This window comes from Sebastes fasciatus, chromosome 16 (genome assembly GCF_043250625.1).
Source record: "Sebastes fasciatus isolate fSebFas1 chromosome 16, fSebFas1.pri, whole genome shotgun sequence".
In the NCBI taxonomy this organism is placed as follows: Eukaryota; Metazoa; Chordata; class Actinopteri; order Perciformes; family Sebastidae; genus Sebastes; species Sebastes fasciatus.
Window position 1 is genome coordinate 21,761,240 of NC_133810.1, and position 25,346 is coordinate 21,786,585.

General features: G+C 39.9%; 1 protein-coding gene across 10 annotated transcripts in view; it reads left to right on the forward strand.

Moving 5' to 3' along the window:
* The window catches only part of npas2 (neuronal PAS domain protein 2), a 50,955-nt gene that overhangs the window by 20,004 nt on the left and 5,605 nt on the right, over positions 1-25,346 (forward strand). For 2 of the 10 annotated variants that reach the window (XM_074612153.1, XM_074612152.1), the window contains exons 2-21: positions 8,171-8,369; positions 10,267-10,323; positions 11,386-11,540; positions 11,703-11,794; positions 12,194-12,283; positions 13,652-13,772; positions 14,675-14,788; positions 15,657-15,775; positions 17,770-17,852; positions 17,949-18,055; positions 18,143-18,290; positions 19,458-19,542; positions 19,642-19,768; positions 21,072-21,169; positions 21,302-21,388; positions 21,824-22,009; positions 22,897-23,100; positions 24,087-24,271; positions 24,379-24,474; positions 24,557-24,791. In XM_074612153.1, coding sequence (XP_074468254.1) covers positions 8,314-8,369; positions 10,267-10,323; positions 11,386-11,540; positions 11,703-11,794; positions 12,194-12,283; positions 13,652-13,772; positions 14,675-14,788; positions 15,657-15,775; positions 17,770-17,852; positions 17,949-18,055; positions 18,143-18,290; positions 19,458-19,542; positions 19,642-19,768; positions 21,072-21,169; positions 21,302-21,388; positions 21,824-22,009; positions 22,897-23,100; positions 24,087-24,271; positions 24,379-24,474; positions 24,557-24,791 — 2,445 coding nt within the window. In that variant the 5' untranslated portion in view covers positions 8,171-8,313. Of the gene's footprint in view, positions 1-8,170; positions 8,370-10,266; positions 10,324-11,385; positions 11,541-11,702; positions 11,795-12,193; positions 12,284-13,651; positions 13,773-14,674; positions 14,789-15,656; positions 15,776-17,769; positions 17,853-17,948; positions 18,056-18,142; positions 18,291-19,457; positions 19,543-19,641; positions 19,769-21,071; positions 21,170-21,301; positions 21,389-21,823; positions 22,010-22,896; positions 23,101-24,086; positions 24,272-24,378; positions 24,475-24,556; positions 24,792-25,346 lie in introns of those variants that run through there. The other 8 variants (XM_074612155.1, XM_074612161.1, XM_074612158.1 and 5 more) reach the window with 8 other exon arrangements.

Consider the following 25,346-nt stretch of genomic DNA (forward strand, 5'->3'; position numbering starts at 1 on the left):
TGTCATATATTGCTGTCACATCAAAGTTCACGGTTGGCCTCTTTCTCCATTAGAGGAGAGCTGGTCCACAGCAGGACTAGAGCTTTTTCCAATGTTTTCTACCAAAACTGCGTAGGCTGAAGATATATATTGTGTCAAATCCAGGAGTGTATATTAGCGGTGTTATATATACCTGGCGCTCTTGAATGCTGCTTCCATGTTTTCAGCTCCCAGTGATCCAGTGCCCTGCTTACAAGGTTGAAATAAACCTATTTCTGTGTACCACTGCTGATGACATCCATTGCAAAACACTGAAGGGATTTTCGTCATTGTAAGACGTCAGATAGCAAAACATTTTAAATGTCACAGGAAGAAAAAAAGGAATCCTTAAATAATTTCTCAGCAGGCTTTACTTAGGTCAGGCTGATGTTACCCAACCTGGCAGCTTTAAGTCTACAGGAGTTCACATTTCTCTGACTAACCCACTGGTTTATTGTTCATGAGGCGTTTTGGGGCTTCTCATTTGCAGTTGACATAGTTTTCTTCTAGAGACAGAGAGAGAGAGAGAGATTTCCTCTGTTTGATGCCAGGATGAAGTGTGGCAGAATGACTTATTTATTATGGACATACATGGGAAGTTAAAGAGTCATTAAGTGCACTCATTGGCCTTCCAACTGTTTTTCATTTGTAGGTGTGTATTTCCTGTTTCCTTATCACTTAACACCAGAAATCCCAACAGAAAACAAACTGTATTTCAAAACTGATCAATATGTTTCTACATGTTATTAGAATTTAGATAGATTAAAAAAAACATTTTAAATTTTCATATATGTTCACACCACTGCATATGCAAATATGCACATATTGCATGCCATTGTCAACCCTCCCGATTTTCCCGGGAGACTCCTGTTTTTCATTGCCCTCTCCCGGTTTCCTCCCGTTTTTCTCACCTTTTTTCCCTTTTCGTTATCTCAACCTGTTTCTGGCACTGTACATGAATAAGCCTTACTGCTTCCTATTTAAGTAGGCCTATTTAACATAAAAATGCTGTTGCCTTGTACGTAATATTTAGTTATTTTCATTATTTAAAAGTCACCAGAATGCAGGAATCAAAGTATCTGAAGCTCTTTTTTTTCTGGGGGTGGGGGGGAAACCCCAGCTTGGGTTTAGAAATCCTCCCTATTATTAATGTCTCAAGGTTGTCAAGTATGTTGTATGCATGTATGGGCTATATGTTATAAGCAAAGGAGCAGCAGATACATGTGTGATCACATAGATGTTGGACATTTGTGAGGTTGTCAGTTTTTAGATAACGTGTCCTGTATCTTAATATTCAAGTATAATTACCATTTTATGGGAAAATGAAGCAAATGAGTTAATTCTGGATTCAAATATGATTTCATATTATATGCAATGTAAGATAAAGCAGACCTCATGTCAAACTAAACATTTCCAGTCTGACTGAAAGTAAGCTTGTCCAGGCCCAGTTAATGTTTACCTCACAGCTTGAGCTGTCAGCTCAAAACCAGATGCAGGTGGAGGTGGTCTGGCAGTGTAAACTTTTACACAGGCAGACAGTAGCAGTCACTACCCTCTGGATTAGCAAGTAATCCGAAATTAATCTATCAACACAAGAGCAGCAAAAACACCGTGAGCTCCACAGTATGACGAATGTTTTCTGCTCTCAGAAAGCTTGCAGGTAGTCCTTTCTCTCTGGCAGTCTATTACCTGATTCATTTAGTTGTGTATGTGTGTGTGTGAGCAGATGAAATATTAGCGTGCTGTGAAGAAGTCCTCTCTTGATAACATTAATTGTCAGCAGCAACTAATTGGTGGATTTATGGTGCTATTCCAGGGAGTAGAGTTTTCGCTATCACTTTCTAATAAAACAGTCAAACACAGTCAACAAGTATTATGGTGATGAACATTTATTTTATTGTGAGCTCTCAGTCTGGGGAGTTTATTGTCCAGATCTTGGCTCATGTTTGGTCTAGCACTTGATTTGTGTTGGATATTTTGCACTTGTGTGTCATAACGGTGAATATTGATTTGCTGAATAACTTACGAACCATTAATTGAGCCGTTATTTACATACCCAGTTTGCCTTTTTTGAAAGCAGTACAGGTTTTTCTCATCGTCTAAAGGGGTGTTGTACATTTTTATGGATTTGAAAATCAGACTTGGCTTGTGTGGCATTTAACGTTTCTGTTTTGAAACATACTAAGAAATTGGAAACTGCTGCCAGTGTCTGAGCTGGTGACATTAGCTGTGTTTTTCTACTTTTTTTAGTGATAATATATCAGTTATATGAGTCACCTATACTGCTTTAATGATTAAAAACTAGAGGGGATGGGATCAATACGGTTTGGGCAGCTGTGGCTCAGGAGGTGGAGCGGGTCGTCCACTAATTGGAAGATCGGCGGTTCGATCCCTGCTCCTCCAGTCCGCATGTCTTTGGGTAAGACACCAAATTACTCCCGAAGGCTGTGCCATCGGCATGTGAGTGTGTAAAGGCCCAGACACACCAAGCCGACATCAAAGAACTAGCGGCTGAGCGATAAGGGCCCCCTGTTGCGTTGCCTCACGTTGCCTCGACAAGTTGCATTTGAAAACACCACAAAGACTACAGCTGATGGCCAGTTAGCACGGACGTTCTGCACCTCCGTGAGAGGAAATAACTCTCCACATCAGCAGCCGGCGGTAGTCTGTATTCTTTATTTTAAAGAGGGAAACCAGAAGACCGCGGATATACAAACCGTTGTTATTATACGTACGTGAAACAAAGCAGCGTTTGCCGACCATTTTCACACCACTCTCACTCACCACTTAGCTTCATTCCAGATGACCATGTCGTTAAAATATCTGTGTATTGGAATGATCAGATGAGATGAAGATGAAAAATGAGAAGAGCCTTCTGTGTTTTTCCTCTTGACTTTACTCGTTGGCTTTCTTTCCTCCCTTCCTTTTCTCTTCTTATGCACTGATTCGTTTAAGCTGAACAGCCAATCAGAATGATTTCTTTCGGACGGAAAACCTTCGACACGGGCAGACTAGAGCCGGCGGTGTGGGACGCACCGCAAGAACTAGGCCGACAGACGCTCACCGACGGCCCCAAACTGTCCGACGGCCGACCGTCGGCTTGGTGTGTCAGGACCTTTAGATTAGATCCTGATGAGCAGTTTGTCACCTTGTATGCCAGCCTCTGTCATGTATGAACACACTGTATGAACGCATGTGTAAATGGGTGAATGCTGACATGTAGTGTTAAGCGCTTTGAGTGGTCGGAACACTAGAAGGGCGCTATAAAAATGCAAATCCATTCACCAAGTCCGTTTATATTGATATATATTGTGATAAGGTTTCTGGAAAATCAATGAAGGACCTGAACAGGCCTGTTTTTGGTTGATCCAGCAGATTAAACACCAGACAAATCAAGTTGCTTCATCTCATCGACGCAAAAGTCCAGTATTGCCATAAACCAGTCCTGCTCTTTGATTCGCAACAGCGCCCAATATAATTACACAATGCTTGTCCATGAACAAAGTAGGTTTTCTTTGGGTTTACATTAGATTAAAGATAAACTGCAAACGTCATCAATGCTAAAACAGTTCTAAGCATTATGAGGTAAAAAGTCTGGCTTTTGTTCTTATCTGCTTCATGATTTTCAAACTACTGAAAGGCAGACAATGTGTGACGATTCTGTGAGTCAGATCTGAATATGATGCTCATATAATTTTGCAGCACTGCAATCCTTACGCGCTGAAGCTGACAGGCTTGCCCGCCACACCCCAATGACTGATGTCAAACAGGTATTTTGTCTTTGACAGCTCTGGGGAAATATCTGCTGTCAAGATCTGTGCCCAGGTCTTATACAAGCCATTATTATCGTAAATCGTTACGATGGCATCAAAAACAACCATGTGTGCTCCAGAGGTATAATCCGTCATTACCTAACTGCAACACAAAAGTGTTGATAATCCCTAAATGAGGATCTGACAGACAGCATGACATGATTTAATCTTCATTACAAGATGACAAACTATTATGTTCAAAAGACCAGCACCAGTATGCACATGTAACGGGAAAGAAGTAAAAGTAAAGAAGAGGGAACAAGGGTTTTTCACATGTCCTTTTTCAGAGTGGAGGATTTTATCTTCGGCAGCTGTCTGGAGGTGGCACAGCATTGAAACGACAGGTAGTAATAGTAACTGTTAAAATCTGCACTACGCTTGTACTGTTTGCCTCTGGAAACCTAGTACAGTTAAATAAAATATACAAAGGGACAACATTATATCCCACAACAAGCTATAGGGTGAGGTGTGAGGTTCAGCTGTGGCAGCAGGGGCTTTTTCCTCCATTAAACTTTAAAATGAAACCTACACTCTCTCAAGAAAAACACTGTTGTTCCTTGCATTGCGTTTCCTCTTTCGAAGGTTGCGCGCAATAACAAAGTAATTTATTGTCAGAGTAATAGTCTCCATCCCTTTTTACAGCCTGTTTACTTGCAGAGTTTGGTCATGAACTTGAACTTCAGTGAGTGTACTGACTTGTGTCATGAGTTCAGGTTGCTGGTTAAAGGCTTTAAATACCCCGGGGCACAAGTGTAACTAGACTCTGGTGTTTCTTAGCTGTTAACCTTGCAAGGTGCGGTTTAACCTCAATACATTAAAAGAATGCAGGCTGATATGTGAAGTTTCTTTTTACACAGCTTTGCAGATTGAAGACGTATAAGTTAAAGCTGCATAAAGTGATTCTTGATATTTTTTTGTTAATTTTCCAAATAGACATTTTTCACAGTAGGTTAAATTGAATTGTTTGTATGGAACATTTGGCTTTTCTCATTTAGTCAGCATGCACCTCAGACAAAAGGTTTTACATTTTGTTACTGTATCAACATTTCAGGAACTTTATTAGTGCTTCAGTCTCGAGCTGTAACACTGTAATCTGTCTAAACAGTAGTTTGGCAGACAGCACTGCAGTAAATGCAGAAGTTATGTCTCTGATTAAGCATTAGTGTTTCCCTCAGCGATAGCAAACGCTCCTTCTTGCTGATCATGAAACGAACGTCACGATCAATTTGGGAAACATTAAAATCTTAATGACCCAATTAAATAATAGCATGAATCATCTGTAACAATTTAGAATTTCAGTCGTCGGCAGCTCAACATCCTTGAGTGCAAAGTTTCTCCCCGCTGCGTTTCCTGCTTTCTTTTCTAATGGGTTTGTGTGGGCAGGGGAGGGGAGGAAGAGATGCTGGTTTGTTTACATTAATTAAGAGACTAATGGAAAGGTGCGTTTCAAATGAATTGGTTTGTGCAATTGTGCAGTCATCCCTACCGTCTTTGAACTAGCTAAGCCCGAAGTTGGGGAGTATGCATCATAGAAGTGACCCCCCCACCCCTCAACAATAGGTTTCGGTAACTAGAGTAAAGATTGGGGACATGTCCATGGTTCAAGATTGCTGACTTGAAGTAGGAGACGGGATATGAAACTGGGCCTTCTGTGTTTTAAGTCAAGCACTTTGTATACCCACCCACCACTCTCTGCGTTGGGACTAAATGCTGTCACTCAAAAGGTAAATCACTTTTGCAAATTAGCTGTATATGAACATAATCTATTGAAGAAATCAAAGCTTGCTGCTTCACAGTTAAAGTGAACTTGAATACGCCTGCTGAACAGGATTTTGGACCCTGGAAGGATTTTTACTGTGAAGCCGTTACATGGAGAGGAGAGAGTTTGTGATATGGAAAGGGGGAGCAAATCAGAAAACAGTGATGATACTATCTGTTGAATCAAAAGTAAAGGAACATATGAGCATAACAAAAAGCATAGCATAGCATTCAAGCATAAAGCAGCATATTACATGATTTAGCTTTGGGTCAAAGCATAAATTACATGCTTTTAGCTTAACAGTGGTCACTTTTGGCATATCAACTGACATAGATTGCATAATTTTTGAGATGCATTCTTCACAGATTTCAAATCCTACATACAAAATGTGAGATTTGCCATTAAGCTCTATCTAGTGACAAACATGTATATTTTTTGTTAATTCTTTAGAATACAATATTTATTGACTGACATTGGTCCATAGACGTTATCAATAGTTACATGGGAAAGAAGAAAATCACGTGTGCCATATGCTGATGTTAATCAATATCCTAGTAGCAAACGGACCAATGAGTTTCTAAAATCACTGGCTTGCTTCGTCCTGTTCTCATATGTTGCACCACTTGAGAAATGTCTTGAGCTGCAATGCCCTGCTTTGTCACATGAAATCTTTCTTTTTTTTCTCCAATAAGTCTGCGCATCCTTTTATCCATTAGCTCTACCTGCTTATCCTTTAGAGGGTTGTGGGGAGGACTGGAGCCAATCCCAGCTGACATTGCGTGAGAGGCAGGGTACACCAATGTTGCCAATCAATCACAGAGCTGACACAGAGAACCTGACAACCATTCTTGCTCACATTCCCATGTTTGCATGTGCTGCATACAGTTGTATGTTCATACATGCTCTGGGAGTAGAGAAGAATATTGAAACCTAAAATTTAAAAAAATGAAAATTGGGGATGTCAGGAGAACTGATACTTCGGTACCAAGTCGAAAATTCTGAAAACGTGGTAGTATTCGTTTTTCTACGGTACCGGGGATCAGGGCTCGACAGACTAACGGTGTCCCGTGGATGATAGAATTTCCCTGATGATGCTACATTGTAAACAATAAATCCATTTTGCAATCGGCTAGAGGAGAGCTAGTTAATGTTAGCTGTTAGCAGCCGGTGGGCAACACAGTCCTGTTTGGCAAAATAACAGAGCTAACAGCTAATGTACGGAGGATTCATTGAGTTACATTATGAAGCGTTCAAGTGCTATTCAGTAGTATTAGTATTGGGCATAGGTAAAGTAAATATTACGATGTGTTAAAATGCAATCCTGTAAATGTATTTGGCAAGAAACTCGAGGCCAATCATCAGGGATTAATAATACATTTGCAAAAAACAGTATTAGTCGTAGTAGTCGTGGAATTTCACTGGTATTGGTATCGACTACTAAATTTCTGGTATCGTGACATCGCAACCTGAAATTAAATACCTCCATGTCAGTATTATAATGTACTCCTTTTCCATTATGAAAAGGCATAAGACTCTCAGCTCAGGCTAGTTTGAAGGAAAGTGCAGGATGCAGGTTTTTTTTTAGACAGACATAATGTTTTTTGAGTAATTATTCAGGGTTGCACCACATTGCATTACTATAAACTTAGTATTCCTCCCCTGACAATGGGTTTCATTTTGATTTGAAATGATGGAAAATGCAATAATGGTAGTTTCCCCTGAGGCTTCTTGTGTACATCACTCAGACATCACTCAGACAAATGAAACCCACAAAGACAAAAACACTGATGACTGCTTGAATTCACATTACCCACCCACTGTAATAATAACCTGGATATAATTGATATATAAATATAAAAATTTCCAGACTGCAAAACCATGAGCTAATTTAATCAAGGCTAAAGGAAAGTGGTGTGTTTAGTTTTCCTACTGGAAACACTACCTTTAAAAGTGGCTGGGAGTAAAACAATTACTCTTTGGTACTGTGACTATTTCAGACAGTTGACATTTGGTGACTGAGATGATGTACTGTATGTTCTGTTAACCACATAGACTATATGCAGACGATGTATTAATATCTGTAATTGAATACAGTTGTATGTTGTTTCATTGCAGCTTGCCAGTGTGTTAGTTCTTAGTTTGGTTTATAATAGAGGTGTCTGCTCCATGTAGTTTAAGCTTGCTTTGTACAGAAGATGTGAAGGAGGTGGCTGTTCAACACTCTATTTTTTGATGCTGGGTTATCAAAAGAGGCTTCTGCCTCAGACGTTTTTTCTAGGTCAGGGGAGCTCCTCCTGTGCAAAAACACTTCTTCAGTGATGAAGTATTGTACCCAGGTAGTAGCTGAACATTGCTAATACACTCTACATTGTATTATTAATGGTTATCCAACAAAACACATTAAGTCCTTATAGTAAAAAAAAAAAAAGGAGAGTTTTTTTTTTTACAGATGAATAGAGGATCTTCCTGTATTTTCATTTACGCATTCCAAAGAAAACGTTTCGAGTTCACGCAACGCAGCTTTCATCCTCAACAAATGGCCCCTACAGGATGCTGTAATCAGTTCTGTCTGTTTTCACAGGATTTGGCGTTTCTTTGGTGGACTCGAGGAGGTGGTGGGCAGCTGGTCCGCGGTAGGTTTTTCCAAAAGAGTGTTCAGACGAGGTCAGCGCGGATGGGACTTATAAGACTTCAGAAAGGGCCTGGTTGGGAAAAGGAGTGAGTATGGACAACCTTTCTGACTTCGGGGGCCCCTGTCCATCCACCCGCACCGACTGGGAGTGAGTATTAAAACTAGTTCACTTCACTTTGTTGTCATTGTATTTTTGCTCCATTTAGAAACCAGTTCACTTTATATGTACATATTCTATATTGTGCAAATATTTCTTCAATATTTGAATTATTCCTAATAAAGATGTTGCATTTGCACATATAAAGGGTGAAAGACACCTGAGCTGGGATATGTCCTCTGCATGTAAATGTCGTCAAACATGCATTGGAGAGTGGACAGTGTTTACTCTGCTTTAACAGGCATCTCATGTCCTGGATGAGTCCAGTTATGACATGACATAGGTAGTGAAGTATTCAACATGGAATAATTTGGCTTTGGGATTTACATTTTAAACAGTTTCCTTTATCTAGTGTAAGCATTAATGGGTACATGGTATGGTGCCTGCAAATGAAACTCGTGAGCTCGTGTTTACAACACGGGAAGTCGTGTACATGATATGCTTGGCATTCAAGTGGTTTATTCGTGAGAACAACACTGCTAAGCAACGGCAATATTAATGTTAGTGTCGGCATCTAGAAGCAACAGAGGCTTACAATTTAGCAAGCTAGCAAGTGGGTAATATAAGGCATAATGACAGAAGGAAAAGATGAGGTCGTTGTGAATATCAACATTTTCTTCAGACATATTATAAAATTACAAAGAATTACAATACACAACTAAAATTACAATATATTCACTTATTATGTACCCGAAAATGAACTTGAACTCTGAGCTTTCAGAAACTTTCCACTTACGAGGTTGTAAATACTAAGTATTGTCTTATTGCAATTAATAAATTAAAAAACAGGCATTTTATTGCAATGTATAAATATAATATGTACAGAGTTCTACGCAGTCCTAAAACTTGAACCTGAACCAGAAGCTATGTTTTTTGCTTTTTTCATCCATTACTGACAATAAGCATGCCAGGCTAATGCTGCAATCTTTCTCTTTCACTCTTCTTCTTGTCTACTTGCAACACATGACAAGGATTGGCACAGTTACAGTAGAAAGAGAAAGACAGAAATTTATTTAAAGATTAAATTAGAAAATAATCAACCTCAAACCGAGCCTGAAGCTTTACACAACAAAACGCTCCGAACCTGACTCGAACCCAACGAAACCCGACAAAGGTGTCAGGTTCGGGTAGCAGAAGTCTGGTGGCACTCCTTGAAATTGCTTATCTGTGGCAACTTGCTACTGGCCGTAATCAGGTTAAAGTCTTATTTGGATGAGGCTGTTTACATATGCTGTACCTCAGTGTTTTATGAATTTATGATTATTGTTCATTGATGAACTTGTTAAAGTATATTGAAGTCCACACGTGCCGTTCTGGCCTCAGATAGTAAACATCTCCGAGCAGGGATGTGTAAAAGTGATAAGGCTGGCTGCTGGTTAAGCCCTCCCTCTGCTCTTTGACAGATACATAAAATGTGATTCCCCATGTTCAACTTGCTGCCATATTTCTTGTTATTATCACACTGTGTGAAACTGAGACAGCACAGAGAGCTAAAACCAAAAATAGAGCAGGACGTTTACATGCCACAGTGACCTGTTAAATCCGGGAGAAAAACAAGGCACTTGAACTGGGTTACCGGGTTATTCCAACAGAATGGCATGGCACATAGATGTGGGTTCACAGTTTGTCTCTCTTAACCTCCTGAATTTGTCTGACTCCCAGAAGACGTTTTGACATGTGACAGCAATAAAAGCACAGGTGTAAAGGACAAAATGATTGATGGCTTAATTCCATTTAGGTGCTTCAGCTTCAGGGTCCTGGTACTGTGCATGCTGGTGAAGGGTCAACAATGTATCATGACACAATTTAAGTATGCCATGTTATTATCTGATGACACTGTTCAATCATCAAAGAAACTACATTTACCTTGTACCCCTTTGTTTTCCAGCACCAACAGCTGCGTGGACGATTTAATGGATGATGACGAGAAAGACAGGGCAAAAAAGTATTCAGTCTTTTTCCTTTATATTTATGTTTGTATGTCTGTCTGTTTGGACTTGTATCTGACTCAACATACAGTACGTTATATTCCTGTGTACTAAACCTTACTAAATTAAACTGTAGTTTCTCTCTCTGCTCCATCAGTAATGGGGATGGAAAACATGCATATTTGGTAGTAGTTATCAAAAGAACCTTGAAGTCCCATTATGATTAATGTCTATCTGAGCATAACTTTAGATTAAAAAAAAATGCATTTAGAAGTGATGATTACTTTTGTCACCTCTTGCTCCTGCTTCCTTTCAGCTGTCTCATATAATGAAGAGCACCAGGTGTAATTCTTATCTGGTTTCTGACTATGGAAAAGTTTTTTTTTCATATATTAAGAATATTCAAAAATGTCATCCTTTGTATGATTTGTATGATGTTGGGGAAATTATGCCTAATTTCAAAAAATGAAATTGGTCCCAGTTCCCCCAAAATACCTTCTCTGACCCCCTTTGATGGAATATGTAATTTAATTGCATAAACCTTGAATCCACTAAAATGGTAGATGGGAATGTTTTGAAATATTTCGGCTTTCTATAATTCCAGATTAGTCGATATTAAAAGAGCCATCTCAAATCACAAACTTAATCCTTCCTCTCATTAAAGCTGCATTAATCACTTTTGGGCACAGAGGAAATCCAAAACAAGCTGACAGACGCACAGCTTTAAGTTGCTGTGGCTAACGTGATAGCAAAGAGTTGCTTACGTACACATCTAACGGACGTGGTGCAACATTAGCATTCATTTGGAGTCATGTTCTTTTAGTCTCCTTCTTTAGCTTGTTAACTTTGTCTGTCTGCTGTTGGGTGTGTAGCAGGTAACATACAGTGGGTTTGTCAGCATGTTTTCTGAAAACAGCTCTGTTGTTATTCTTCTATCTGTCTGCAACTAAGTGTGTCCCTGCAGTCTTCGCAAGCTTTTGTTTGGACAAGTGATGTACAGTCTGAACAGGATGGAGAAACTGTGTAAACAGGTGTGATTCTAAAGATTTATAATTGTCCTCTTGTGTTGACCTCTGCAGGGCATCTCGTAACAAATCGGAAAAGAAAAGAAGAGACCAATTCAATGTGCTCATCAAGGAGCTATGCACCATGCTGCAGGGTCAAGGCCATCCGCGCAAGATGGACAAGTCCACCATACTGCAGAGAACCATTGACCATCTGCAGAAACAGAAAGGTAGGAACAGCATGTATTCTTAGTGTGAGAAATGTTGACAGATTAGTATTGTTTCTACCTTTTAGACCCACCTTTATTCATTTCTCCCTTTTATTTATGTTATAACCTAATACAATTCTTCTCAGGCAGAAGTTGATTACACTTTGTCCTTGTCTTTTTCAGACATCACTGCACAGAACGAAACTTGCGATGTGAGACAGGACTGGAAGCCTTCGTTCCTCAGTAATGAGGAATTCACTCAGCTGATGCTGGAGGTAAAGCTCAGGAGGATGTGTTTGTGGAACAGCTCTGACATTGATTAATATTGTTAATAAAGAAAAAAGGAAACACTCCCTAAAACGCCCATGGAGAGCTAGGCAAAATGACATGATGAGAATTAAATTCTCAGCTGAGTTATATCTTCACTGTTCACTGTCATAGTTCACACCTTTTTTCAAGTGGTTATCTAAAAGCAGTGTCTCTAAGTGTGGTAGGAGTAGAGGAGGCACTTTGAGGCAAATAGGGCACAAAAAAAACCCATTTTATAATGTGTGTAACTACCACAGATGATGATGAAGATGATATGTGATAACGTAAGTGTGCAATTTTTCATTTACGCCTTCACACCTTATGACCTTGTTGTCAAAGTGCCCAATTTCTCCCTCTTCTTCCAGGCCCTAGATGGTTTCTTGGTCGCGTTAACTACAGACGGCAACATCATATACGTATCTGACAGTGTGTCTTCACTCATTGGCCATTTACCGGTAAGTCAGAAAGCTGAAATAAGTAATTCTCTTGCTAACGCTGTATTGTTTTTGTTGTTGTCCTTTTGTATTTATTTGAGTGTTTATAAATTGTTAATGCTGCTCGATTAGAAACAGGCCAATTTGTACATGTTATTCCCATGGTCTAAGACAGTCCAAAAATATAAGTAAACATGAACACCTGTCCCCCAAATCCCAAAACTAGAGTAATAAAACTCAGATTGTGATGTCATAGGTTGTAAAGTGTGGAGCTGCTCCATAGACAATGAATAGGGAGAGATGTTCTAGATGACACTGAGAGCACCCAGGGGAAAGATCTGAGTACATGGGAACATTTTCTGTTCCACAACAGAGAACATTACAATAGAATAAAACTCATTGGGGTATAAAAAGAAAACAAACATTCTGTGGGTCCACAAAATCAGTGTCCTGTTCATTGTCTATGGAGCAGCTCCAGACTTTATACCCTATGACATCACAAGTTTGAGAGTTATGGTGCCTTCAAATGGGGTCGTGTTTACCGTGTTCACGAGAAGAGTCCATATGAACGACCCCTCTTGTAGTATTCACAACCTCGTAAGTGGAAAGTTTCTGAAAGCTTTGAGTTCATGACTTGTGACATGTTTGTTGACATTGTTAGAAATGTTGGAGGCCATGGAAGTCCATTTTCCATTGCATAATAAATTAATATATTGTAATTTTAGTTGTACATTGTTTTTCTTCGTAATTTTATAATAGATTTAAGGAAAATGTTGATATTCCCAACAGCCTACCCAGTTACCCACTTGCTAGCTTGCTAAATTGTTAGCCTCTCACAGTAATGTTAATATTGCCGTTTCTTAACAGCGGTGTTATCACGACTTAACCACTTGAACGCCAAGCATATTGTGTACACGATTTCCCATGTTGTCAACACAAGCTTACGAGTTTCATTTAAAGGCACGAAGACTTCTCTGTTTTCTGGCTTTGAGAGAGACCAGCTCATGTTCACACATATTGATTGTACTTTCTTAGGCCATGGAAATAACATATTGGAATATTTAATTTAGGTGGTGTTACCCTTTAATTAGCTTATATTTGACTTGCACTGATAAAGTGACATCGGCAATTCACCTGATCTGATCCAGGACATGTTTGAAGTTGACTTTTTAGGTTTGCCTTGATGTTTTTGTTTCATTTTTGTTGCCGAATCACATTTACAAGAGATAGTTTTGATACCACATAGAGATTCCAGTAGCTTCTTTCATGGTAATGAATGAAAATGAATTACATCCATTAATGTATGTACCGGTTCCAAATTGCCATAGGCTTTGAGTGCATCTGAAACTACTTTAAAATGCTTAAAGGTCATCTATCCTTTTGCACCAGTCAGATATGGTGGACCAAAATATCTTGAATTTCCTCCCGGAGCGGGAACACGGGGAGGTGTATAAACTGCTATCATCCCACATGCTGATGACTGACCCCATTGCTGCTGACTTCCTTGACAGTGAGTATCCTACCTGGGCGGCCTCTCTGCAAACGTCTGGCTCCTGTCTGTTTCTAACACAGCATTGTGTCTGGTTGTCTCCCATATCGGGAGGTCAAAAGTTTTATATGTGAGAGAAATACTGTGGACATAATAGGCAGTTGTCATTTTTCATTTGTATCTCAAAGTTCTGTGTAGTAACGCCCTTGTCTGACTCTTGACATCATTCTTATCGAGTTATTTTCAGACTTAAAACTGTTTATATTTAGAGCAGGTCGCTGAACTGGGTTCCACACTTTATTGGATTGCTGATTAGCGTGGATCTATGATTAGCCCTTTCGCTAATAATAGGAGCTAGCTTAGTATCATAGGTAAGACTTTAAATCACTGTTATGTTAGCACAGTAATCCAAAGCAATGTAGTATCTGGGGCTCAAGACACTGACCTTAATCCAGTGTTACTATTGGGCTTTTCTGAGAAGGAGCGATGGTGAGCTAGTGTGTCTCGGCCTATACTTAGAAGCCTAAATAGCAAACTGTCACAGAGCCAAGTCTGGAGCAATCATCGTCTCTTTGGCACACTTCAAAAGAGACATCCAGCTTTTGTGTTGCACAAAAAGGATAGTCTGGCTTTTAAGCAAAATGACTGCCTTACTGTGAAAATTATGCTGAATCATGTTACACAAGATGTGGATTTTCAAATATTTTTTTTAAATAATTATTTAATTCACATAAAAGGCCTCTTCAAGTAGATCACAAACTATCCCGGCCTGTCCACTAAAAAAATTGTTTTTTTTTAGCTTCTGCGGAATAATCACCTGCCTGTAACTGCTACCAAATTATACACAATTACATTGTAAATTTTCAGGAAATTCAAGTCTTGTCAAGGTCAAAGTGTTCTATTAGTAAGTGTCTGTTTTTCAGGTGAGGCACATATTGAATTTTGCTGTCATCTGGCCAGAGGTAACATTGACCCAAAGGAGCCGCCTGTATACGAGTACGTCAAGTTTGTGGGAGATTTCAAGTTTCATAATAATGGTAAGGATGTTTATTTTCTCCTTGTTTAAAAGACTTAAGATTCAGTAAATCTTTATTGCAGTTAAGGTCCATAAATCTTCTTAATTTGCATCAATTTAACAAACTGAATGGAATAAAATTAGGGTTGTCAATCAATTTAAATATTTAATGCAATTAATCGCATGATTCTCCATAGTTAATCGTGATTAATCGCAAATTAATCACACATTTTTTATCTGTTCAAAATGTACCGTAAAGGGAGATTTTTCAAGTATTTAATACTCTTATCAACATGGGAGTGGGAAAATATGCTGCTTTATGCAAATGTTTGTATATATTTATTATTGGAAATCAATTAACAACACAAAACAATGACAAATATTGTCCAGAAACCCTCACAGGTAACATGGCAAACTGAGTCAGTCTGCTGACTTGACTTTGACTTGTCCCAAACAGCATGTGATTAGAGACATGTGGGTACCCATAGAACCCATTTTCATTCACATATCTTGAGGTCAGAGGTCAAGGGACCCCTTTGAAAATGGCCATGCCAGTTTTTCCTCATCAAAATTTAGCGTAAGTTTCAAGTGTTATTTAGCCTCCTTCCCGAGAAGCTAGTATGACATGATTCCAACAATTAATTCCTTGGGTTTTCTAGTTTCATATGATGCCAGTATCTTCACTCTAGCTTTAAAACTGAGCCCGCTAAAGTTTTAAAATCTCAAGTTTTGTTAATGCGTTAAAGAAATTAGTGGCGTTAAAAACAAATTTGCGTTAATGCGTTATTATCGCGTCAACTTTGACAGCCCTAAAAAATATATATAAAAGAAAGGGATAAAATTAAGATTGATGTCACAACCAACTGTATGCCTTGTCTTCTGTCATATAGTGCCTACATCTTCTTGTAACGGGCTGGATTTGACGTTACCAAGAAGCCTGCAGTCATCGCTGGAGGAGCAGGTCTGCCTCATTGCTACTGTACGATTAGTCACTCCACAGTTTCTAAAGGTAAGACCGGCTCGGATCTTAAATTTTGTACATTTCTCTCTCAGTTTTGTGTTACATGTGTGTGGAGTCATTACTCTGGAGATTTCTTGTTGCGCACTGTGTACCTTCCAACTGATTACATCATAAGGATACATCTGATCCCAGAGGTGCTCTCCGAGTTGAAATCTGGACACTGGCGAGTTACTGAAGTAAATTAAAGTCCTGTAACCTTTCTGAGATCTTGTAATGTTGATATCAAATCAGAGCACAGTAACAGTTTAATGCTGACCTCTACTCATTCCAAACTTAGAAGGAAAGTCAGATGGAGCGAAGGGAAGTCCAAAAAATGAAAGGTCTGACAGGTCTTTTCATTTCTGCCGTAAAAATGTGCTTGAGCTTTAAGAGCAAATGTGCCAGAAGAACCAGATCTATTGGACAGGCTTCAACTCTCCCCCTCTACTTATTCCAAAATGTAAAAGACACTGATTACACTGATTTGCCAGATGGAATGACTGTAACAGTAAAGTCTGGACCGTATGACACATGGAATATATTTTCCTTCAGATTCTCAGACACAATCCACTGCAAACACTACTTCTAAACTTTTTCACGGTTTCTCCCACAGTATACTTTCATAACCGTCTGTTCATGATGTACTGTACTTGAATGTTCAAGGTTACAGCTCAGTTTGGATCACGCAAACTGACCTTGACGCGAACAAATATGACAAATGCTTGACGCTTAGAGCAGCAAAACATTTTCTGATATGTTTCATAGTACAAGCATTATACCAACCTTGCAAAAATAATTGGATTTCTCCTTCAAAAATGTTTAAAGCTCCAAAACATTATATTTAACCTCTTCCATTCCACCCTCTTTACCATAGACCCATTTATGTCTTTTTTAGAGGTGTACAGGGGGGTCTTTATGGGGAGATAGCAGGTCAGCAGTATATAACACATAGAAGTGGTGTACATCATCTGAAAGCTTGGAACTTGAAGATTAATTTGAGATGCAGCTCAGCACTGTGTCAAGTTGTTCTAGTCATAAATAATATAATAGTCAGAAATAATAAAAAGTATAATTAATTAAAATAAATTGTGAGTGTGTAATGTCTTAAAACATTATGATGGGAGTATGTGATGGGCATTCCCATGCTCATTTATGTCTCATAAGTTGTTGCAGCAATTTTTTGGGTTGATACCATTTGTTACACAGATTTGGTGCTAAATTTAACAATTCTTTACCACTTGGGAAATGATAAAAAATAATAAAAAGTCCCTCTAAAATACCACATTAAGACACCAAGACCTTGAGGAACATCATAGAAAAAGCCATGCTGTGATTTGGTATCAAAAACCTGACATTAGGAGATTTCGGCAAGAATTGCATTTTTTTAGAATAGGCAAAAATAACGCATTTATACTGCATGCACGAAACTGCTTTTTTTTTTGTGCCCAAAACTGCATGTGATTATCATAAAGTGGGCATGTCTGTAAAGGGGAGACTCGTGGGTACCCATAGAACCCATTTTCAGTCACACACCTTGAGGTCAGGGGTCAAGAGACCCCTTTAAAAATGGCCATGCCAGTTTTTCCTCGCAAAAATTTTGCGTAACATTGGAGCGTTATTTAACCTCCTTTGCTATTAGCTAGTATGATATGGTTGGAACCAATGGATTCCTCAGGTTTTTCTAGTTTCATAATGATGCCATTAACTTCTAGCTTTAAAATTGAGCCCGCTACAGCCTCTGAAAGACAGTAAAGTCGGCCGAGGCCGGCGGCCTCAAGGAGTTGAAGAGATTAAACTGCCTACATTGTATTGGTGAAAACTGTATCCGTTTGGCTGTTATGTATGAACAAAGTTGATATGAAAACAAAACAAGACGTGAGGCACAACTTCTACCTGCTTCAAGCTGAGTTTAGTGGATAAGCTTCTAATCTCCCAACAACCTAGGCAAAAAGTAAATATTATAAGACTGTTAATTCCTTCCTTGCCTTGCTTTGTTTGTTTAGGATTTGTGTAATGTTGAAGATCCCTGTGATGAATTCACATCCAGACACAGCCTCGAATGGAAGTTCCTGTTTTTAGATCACAGGTAAAAGATTTGTTGGATTCCTTCTCCTATCAATCGGTAGTGTTGCTTTTTAGTGTAGCTTTCTTCCATGTTTATCGTCTTCTGTTTTTGTTTCAGAGCTTCACCAATCATCGGCTATTTACCCTTTGAGGTTCTTGGGACTTCTGGCTATGATTACTATCATGTGGACGACTTGGAGCTTATAGCCCAGTGTCATAAGCAGCGTGAGTAACTCTTCATCACCACCAGGTCCAGGATTCCATCTCTGGAAAATAGGTTACAGGTTTACATTCTTTTTCTTCTCTCTTCAGTAATGCAGTTTGGAAAGGGTAAATCCTGCTACTATCGCTTCCTGACCAAAGGTCAGCAGTGGATTTGGATGCAGACTCACTACTACATCACTTACCACCAGTGGAACTCCAAACCTGAGTTCATTGTCTGCACTCACACTGTTGTCAGGTAAGCCTGATTGTTGCACCTGCGGATACTCTCAGGCTACATTCATATTACAAGCAAATGTGGCCCAAATTCGAGAAACTCGCCTGACAAAAAAGACTGTTTCTATATTACAGAGTTCTTCTGCTAAATTCAGCATCATGTTTCACTCAGTAGAACTCCGATTTAATAAATCAGCAGTTACAAAAATGTTTAAACTGCGTCGTTAAGGCAGACGAGCTTTATCAGGGAAACATCACGTTTATTCACTTTACATGGAGCTAAAACTGATACCGAATTATATTAAAACACGTTCGCAGAATGAGTTAGTGTCTGTTTATGAGTCGTAAGAAATCATAAATGATCTTTTAGAAGGAGTAGATGTTTACCGGTAAGCTTGGCTATATTTAACAATAGTGTTAACAGAGGTTTTTCGTCCGACAATAGGAAATAGTTGAAGACTTTATTTGCCTCGTCAGTCATTTAAAATGTAAATTAACTTATCAAACAGACTTTTCGCTATCAGTTCTTCTGATAACTTCATGTTTCACAAAGCAGAACTATTTAATGAACTAAAAAAATTGCATGGACGTGCTCACTGCCGGTGTTTCGGGATGTGAAATAGTAACATCACACATCTTATTTTAGTTTATTTAGCTTAGTTCACAGAAAAGCTGTTAAAAGTAAATATCAGCCGAAAGGAAAACTCTTTCTTCAGGAGTCATACAAAGTCAAACGTTATGATTATGAGTAATATCTGTGTAACGGGGAACCCAGATCTGTTAAATTAAGCAATATGTGTAACGGAGTCTGTCAAGCACTGGACTCTAACAACTCCAGTGTGTATTTTCAGATTGTAGACTCTATGTGTCTGAAGTTATTGGTTGCATGTGAGGCATTTCAGAGCAGAGATCCATTCACACTGATGTCAGATATGGGTCACATCAAACACGAATGTGAACAGTCGAGACAGAAAGATCGGATCTGGGCAAAAAATCGGAATTGAGCATTAAGCCCTGTAATGTGAACGTAGCCTAACATCTGCAAAGGGAGGGATGTGTACACTTTGTCCTGGGATTAGGGATGTGTGTAAAGCATAGGCTGTCCTTGCAAAAATAACAATGTGTTTAGATTAAGGTTAAATTAGATATACACTTGTCACACATACTCTTTCTATGTGTTGTTTTTCAGTTATGCTGAAGTGCGAGCTGAAAGGAGGAGAGCGTTTGGCTTTGAAGAGCTGTCTCCACCTGAGATAGCTCCCTCTTCAGTGAAGGTAGGAGTTATGTTCCCCCATTTACGTACAGTATGTGATGTTCACAAGGTCAGTATTTCAGATCTGACCCTCGGCATTGGACACCACTCTGTGTTCCAGGCCCAGGAGCTGTACTTGGACATCTGCTCCACGCTGGACCCTCCGCGGGAAAGAAACAGTGGTGCACGTTCGGTATCCTCCCACAGCTCCCGGAAGTCCTCCCACACAGCGATGTCCGACTCTGCATGTGAGTCATCTCTCTGCTCCCTAAAGTGCTAACTCACTCGACAGCAGGTCAATATGTACAGAAAATGACGCTCCTATATGGCTCAAGGAACTGTGTAATTTGAATCTTGCTGAAAAATGGGATTCTCTGCTTGAGATTGAGACTTTCCTAGGCAGCAAATAATCTGACTCCCGCTGTTATTCACTGCAGCATCAGTGATAATGCTCAGGCTTTCATTGGCTCAAAAATAATGGAGATGGTAGGTCATCCTTTTTGAAAATATAGAATAAAATCGTTTGAATAGATTCAAACCTAATAAATGATTTGCGAAGACTAAGCAGAGCAGAAGTCAAAACACCTACATGCATCGATGATGAAATGTTTCCAAGGCTTACTTTAGCGTGTCCTGTTTGTTTGAGCCTCCAGTCTCTCTGACTTTAGCTGCTCTTCCACCCACACTCTAATGTACGAAAACACTTCACTTCCATCTGCATGTTTATGAACAATACACAGCGGCAGTGGCAGATTCATTACAGTCGCTGTTCATAAACATAGCTGCTGCTGCTGCTGCTGCTGCTGTCTTCCCACACATATACACACTTTCACCATTTCCAAAGACGTATTCATAAAACTGTATACATCAGAAAAAATAGCCAGTAGATGCTTTTTCTTTGCTTCTTCATTTTGCGTTGGCCTAGATGAAAAAAACATCCGCTGAATGCATCACAGTTTGTGGGTTAAAGTCAGAGGCAGAATGAGGTGGCATTCAAGGGCTAGTGAATCAGCAGTATTGTTATAAAACCAGAGAGGAAATGCATTTCATAAGTTGTTCTGCCTTTAGAAAGGCTATAGTTACTCTGCTTGGGAGGAACTGACAATCCTCCTTTTTGAATACATAATATGTAAAACACAAACGCTGTTCATTGCAGTATTATTAATACACTAATGGCAATTAAAATCACATTTAATTTGGTTTTCGTCAATAGAGACCTCGTACTTGATGATGAATATCGATGTGCATCTTCATGACAAAGAGCACAAGGACATTACTGTCCTTTACTACCATATCTTTGAAGGAAGGAGATTATTGAATATAAGAAAAAATATCGATTCAATGAAGTTGTTGCTATAAAAGGATGTAAAAGAAAACTGTATCCTACTCATGGAATGAGCAGAACATCAAGACTTTGAATGTATCTTGCCTTTGTTGCAGTTCAGCTGTCACTTGACAAAAAAAAAAACAGTGATAATGATCTAACTGAACATATCCTCTACTGTCTACTATTATTGAAGTGTTTTTAAAGGTGACTTGTCTGTCTTGCAGCAGCTAACTCCTACACAGAGGCCTGCACACCATCATGGCAGTCTGCTTCCGTCGCGACAGAGAAGACATCCGCCAGACTCCAACCCAGTAGTTCAAAGGTCAGTTCACAACGTTTACGTGTCTTTGTCTTCGGAGATAAGATGGTCAGTGCAGTGGGAAACAACTGCACAAAGTTGACACCGTATCATGTCACAGATTGTGCTAAATTGTGTAATTTTTTCCCCCCGTAGAATTTGGCACAAAGAAAAAATTCCTTTGACCTCGTACCCCAACTGAGCCTCCCCCTTTCTCCTACCTGCAGCAAGCACTCCGCAATGGTTAGTGCTTAGACTTCTTCTTCTCCTGCCTGTTGCCTTCCTCTCCTCTGTTTGTGTACAATATCTTATTGTTATGTTTATTTCATCTGTTGCTTGTGCCTCCAGTGCCTCCAGGCCAAGTTATAAGATTGTTATAAAACCACGTAAGAAAGACAGTTAAAAAGAAGAAAAGCATCAAGATTATATCTAAAATGTCTTTTTTTGTCGTAGTTGTCCACATATTGCTTGTATTCTTCTCAAAGAAATCACTCATCCCTATAATTTTTTTTTACTTGTAAAACCAATTTCATGGAAAAAGTGGGAGGAATCACAAGAATAAGCCATTATATGACTCATGCTAACTGATTATCTCCTCATATGCTACATTTACTGTACAAAAGAAGGGGAAAAAAAGAAACATAACTGAAATACTGTCTGTTTCAAACTGCTTTTCAGCAACAGCAAACACAGCAGCAGCAGCAGTCATCGCCCATGTATCAGCTGCAGCAGCCTCAGCTCTGTGTAATGAATCAGCTGAAGGAGCAGCTGGAGGAGAGGACGCGCATTCTGCAAGCTGACATTAAGACGCAGCAGCAGGAGCTGCACGACATTAAGGAGAAGCTTCACCTCGCTAATTTCCAGGTAACACTCCCACAAAGATGAAAGAAAAAACTACCCATGGCATACAGCACTAAATGTCTTTAAAAATAAAAAACTAGATAGCCGCACACTTAAATCTAGACATAAAAAAATTATCAGGCATTTACTTATCAGCTGTTGAAAGTCAACATATTGTAAGCTTACATGACCTAACCCTTCACAGTAATGGTGGAAGGGCCCCACCAAGAGGCCAGCACAGACCAGTTCAGTCACACGCATTCTAACCATTACATGACCCCCTTAACTTGCACAGACAGGAGACTCTGGGAGTCAAAATATCATCGCTTGCTGGGTGTGAAGGCGACATGAGACGAGCTGTGATTTGAAACAAACACACATTTCCGGGTAACAGATTTAATCAGAATCAAACCGGAACTGGTGGTGTGAGGTGAAGCGTGTACCCTATTGTCTGCCCAATGTTACCTCACCTAAATATGAATAAATCTAAGGCATTACAGACATACTGCAGAATAAACACTGAATAAAATAACTAAAGATATGCAGAGTACTTAAACTGTCAAGGCCATTTTCAAAGGGGTCCCTTTACCTCTGACCTCAAGATATGTGAATGAAAATGGGTTCTATGGGTACCCACGAGTCTCCCCTTTACAGACATGCCCACTTTACGATAATCACATGCAGTTTGGGGCAAGTCATAGTCAAGTCAGCACACTGACACACTGACAGCTGTTGTTGCCTGTTGTTGCCTGTTTAATGATTAATTGCAATTTAAATATTTGAATCGATTGACAACCCTACTTTTTAGTATATAATAAACAGGTATTTTCAAGCAAAACCACTGTGGAAGCAAACCTCTACTTTAAGTAGATGAAGGATAGATTAATATGTTCTGTTTATGTGTGTGTAAGGTGTTGTTACAGCAGCCTACCCACAATGACTTTGGCCAGGCCCAGCAGCAGCAGCAGCAGCAGCAGCAGCAGCAGCAGCAGCCACAGCAGAGCCAATCAGGGGTCATCAGGCAGCTCTCGGGCCACCCTAAAGCACCGTCCTGCGGGGCCCACAGCTCATCCCCTCACTCCCTCCTGAGAGAGAACAGCTCGCCCTCGACGCAGGTACACAGCTGCACTAAGTCACAATTCTGAAACAACTGTCAAAAAACACAGCTGTTTGGAAAGCTATCCTCTAATGTTAAGAGGATAATATTGAATCAAATTACCTTCAGTCATTAGCAGCTAACAACTCGCAGCCTACTTTGGTACTCGCAACACAACAGGAGGCAGGTTATGGATTCAGCCGTTAATGTCAATCTGTTTTTGAAAGGTATAAACATCACAACAACAGGTGTTAGCGTGGTATTCAGTTTCTCAGCCGTATTTATTTTTGCTTCTGCTTCATTATACTGCATCTTCATGTAGGAAGGAAGTATGTAGTAGTAAGACTGGTGTAGTTTCTCACAGACTGTATATAAGAAGTGGACGTAGTCACTGTGATGTCACCCTTTGGTTTGTGGACTGCCGTTTTGAAGTCTAGTGTTTGCCATTTTGGCCATCGCCATATTGTTTTTTTTGCACCCAGAAGGGAAACAAGACGCAGAGTTAAGTACAATCGAACGCTGGCTAAGACATTTTCAGGTGACCAAAAAGGTTATAATTAACTTTCATGAAGTGAAAACACACAAGTTCTACGACAAAAACATGGACAACTCTCAGACCGGACAACGCCGTGGTAGCGACCTGTCAATAACAAGGTAGCCACGCCCTAAAGCATACCCTGCTTTATGGTCTATTTGACTCTAAATGGGACCATAATTTACAAAATGAACATCATGCTGTATTGAAGAAGATTTGAAACTAGCAATTGAGGCCATGAACTCATGTTTACAATGTTTACTGAGGTAATAAATCAAGTGAGAAGTAGGCTCATTTTCTCATAGACTTCTATACAATCAGACTTCTTTTTGCACCCAGAGGAGTCGCCCCCGGCTGGCTATTAGACAGAATGCAAGTTTCAGGCACTTCAGCATTGGCTTCACTTCTCAGACCCGGATGAAGCCCACTGGTTTTTACATGCTGTGCGTGTTTCCTTTGTTTCATCTTAGGTCCAGCAGAGGATTGCACGGAGTGGGCAGGCACAGTCGGCGAGCGTGCCCGTGCAGACGAGCACGAGCGTGACGATGCCCTTCTACAGCAACCCCATGATGTTCTCTCAGACCAACACGAGGTCTCTGCAGGACGCAAACCAAAGACACACAGACGCCGAGTTCAACCAAGATGGACAACTACGGTGAGAGACAATATGTTGCACATCATAAATGTGAAATTCAGCCTGACGATTTCCTCTGACGATACAATACAGATTGAGTTCTTCCAGTAACAGATTTGTATTTCCAGCAGCATGCTGCTAAACCAGCCAATGCAGACGCTGGTTCCCACTAGCAGCGTCACCACGCAGCCTTCCCAGTGCAACATGGGCATCTCTCAAACCATGTGAGAACTGTTTAATTACACTGCACGCACACACACACACGCCTGTCTGTTTGCATGATGCTATTTCATGTTGTGCCTGAAGTTCTCCGTTGTGCCGTCCGAACAGATACACCTTGGAGCAGCAGATCATCGCCCCATCGTTCGCCATGCAGCAGGTCAACTGCAACGCCGTCCTCGTGCCCTCCCCGGTCTTCACGTCCCCCATAATGATCCCACACAACAGTTTCATTGCAAACCAGTCCCAGTCGGCCTACCAAACCCAGCCTCAGGCTTCTCAGCACTCCCTGCAGCTACAGCAGCCCCAGCAGTTCTTTCAGGTACGACGTCCGTCTGCTGTGTAGCGACGCAGCAGTATTAGTCACTGCGTGTTAATTATTGTCTTTAGGTTTCTAGACTTTAACTGCAAGTAATACGTGATGGCTTGTTGCATAATGCAGTTTAATTACCCACAGCTTTATATTTACAGATTAATGATCATTTTAGGCATTACACTGCATCTGAATCCCTCGTTACCACAGCAACAATCTACTAACTGCGTAATTCTCACAGGCTGTTAGAGACCCGTGCTATTTTCAATCACTCTAAAACCTCGGCTCTGTAGCAAAGCTGTGATGTAATCTAAAATTCATTAGGTCAGATGCATTATTTTCTCCAGACTAGTTTTGTCATCTTTGTCCAGCAGGGACAACACAAGTCACCAGTCGTTGAAAAAAAAAAAAACTACAATAGATCAATTGTGTTAGCCTGCTGGAAAAATACAGTTCATAAGTAGTTTAACTAAATCCCTCTACACACCAAAGAGAGAGAGTTAAGATATTGTTGAAGTCATAGAGGCATAAGGGACTGTATGTGTGGGTTGGGAGGTGGATGTA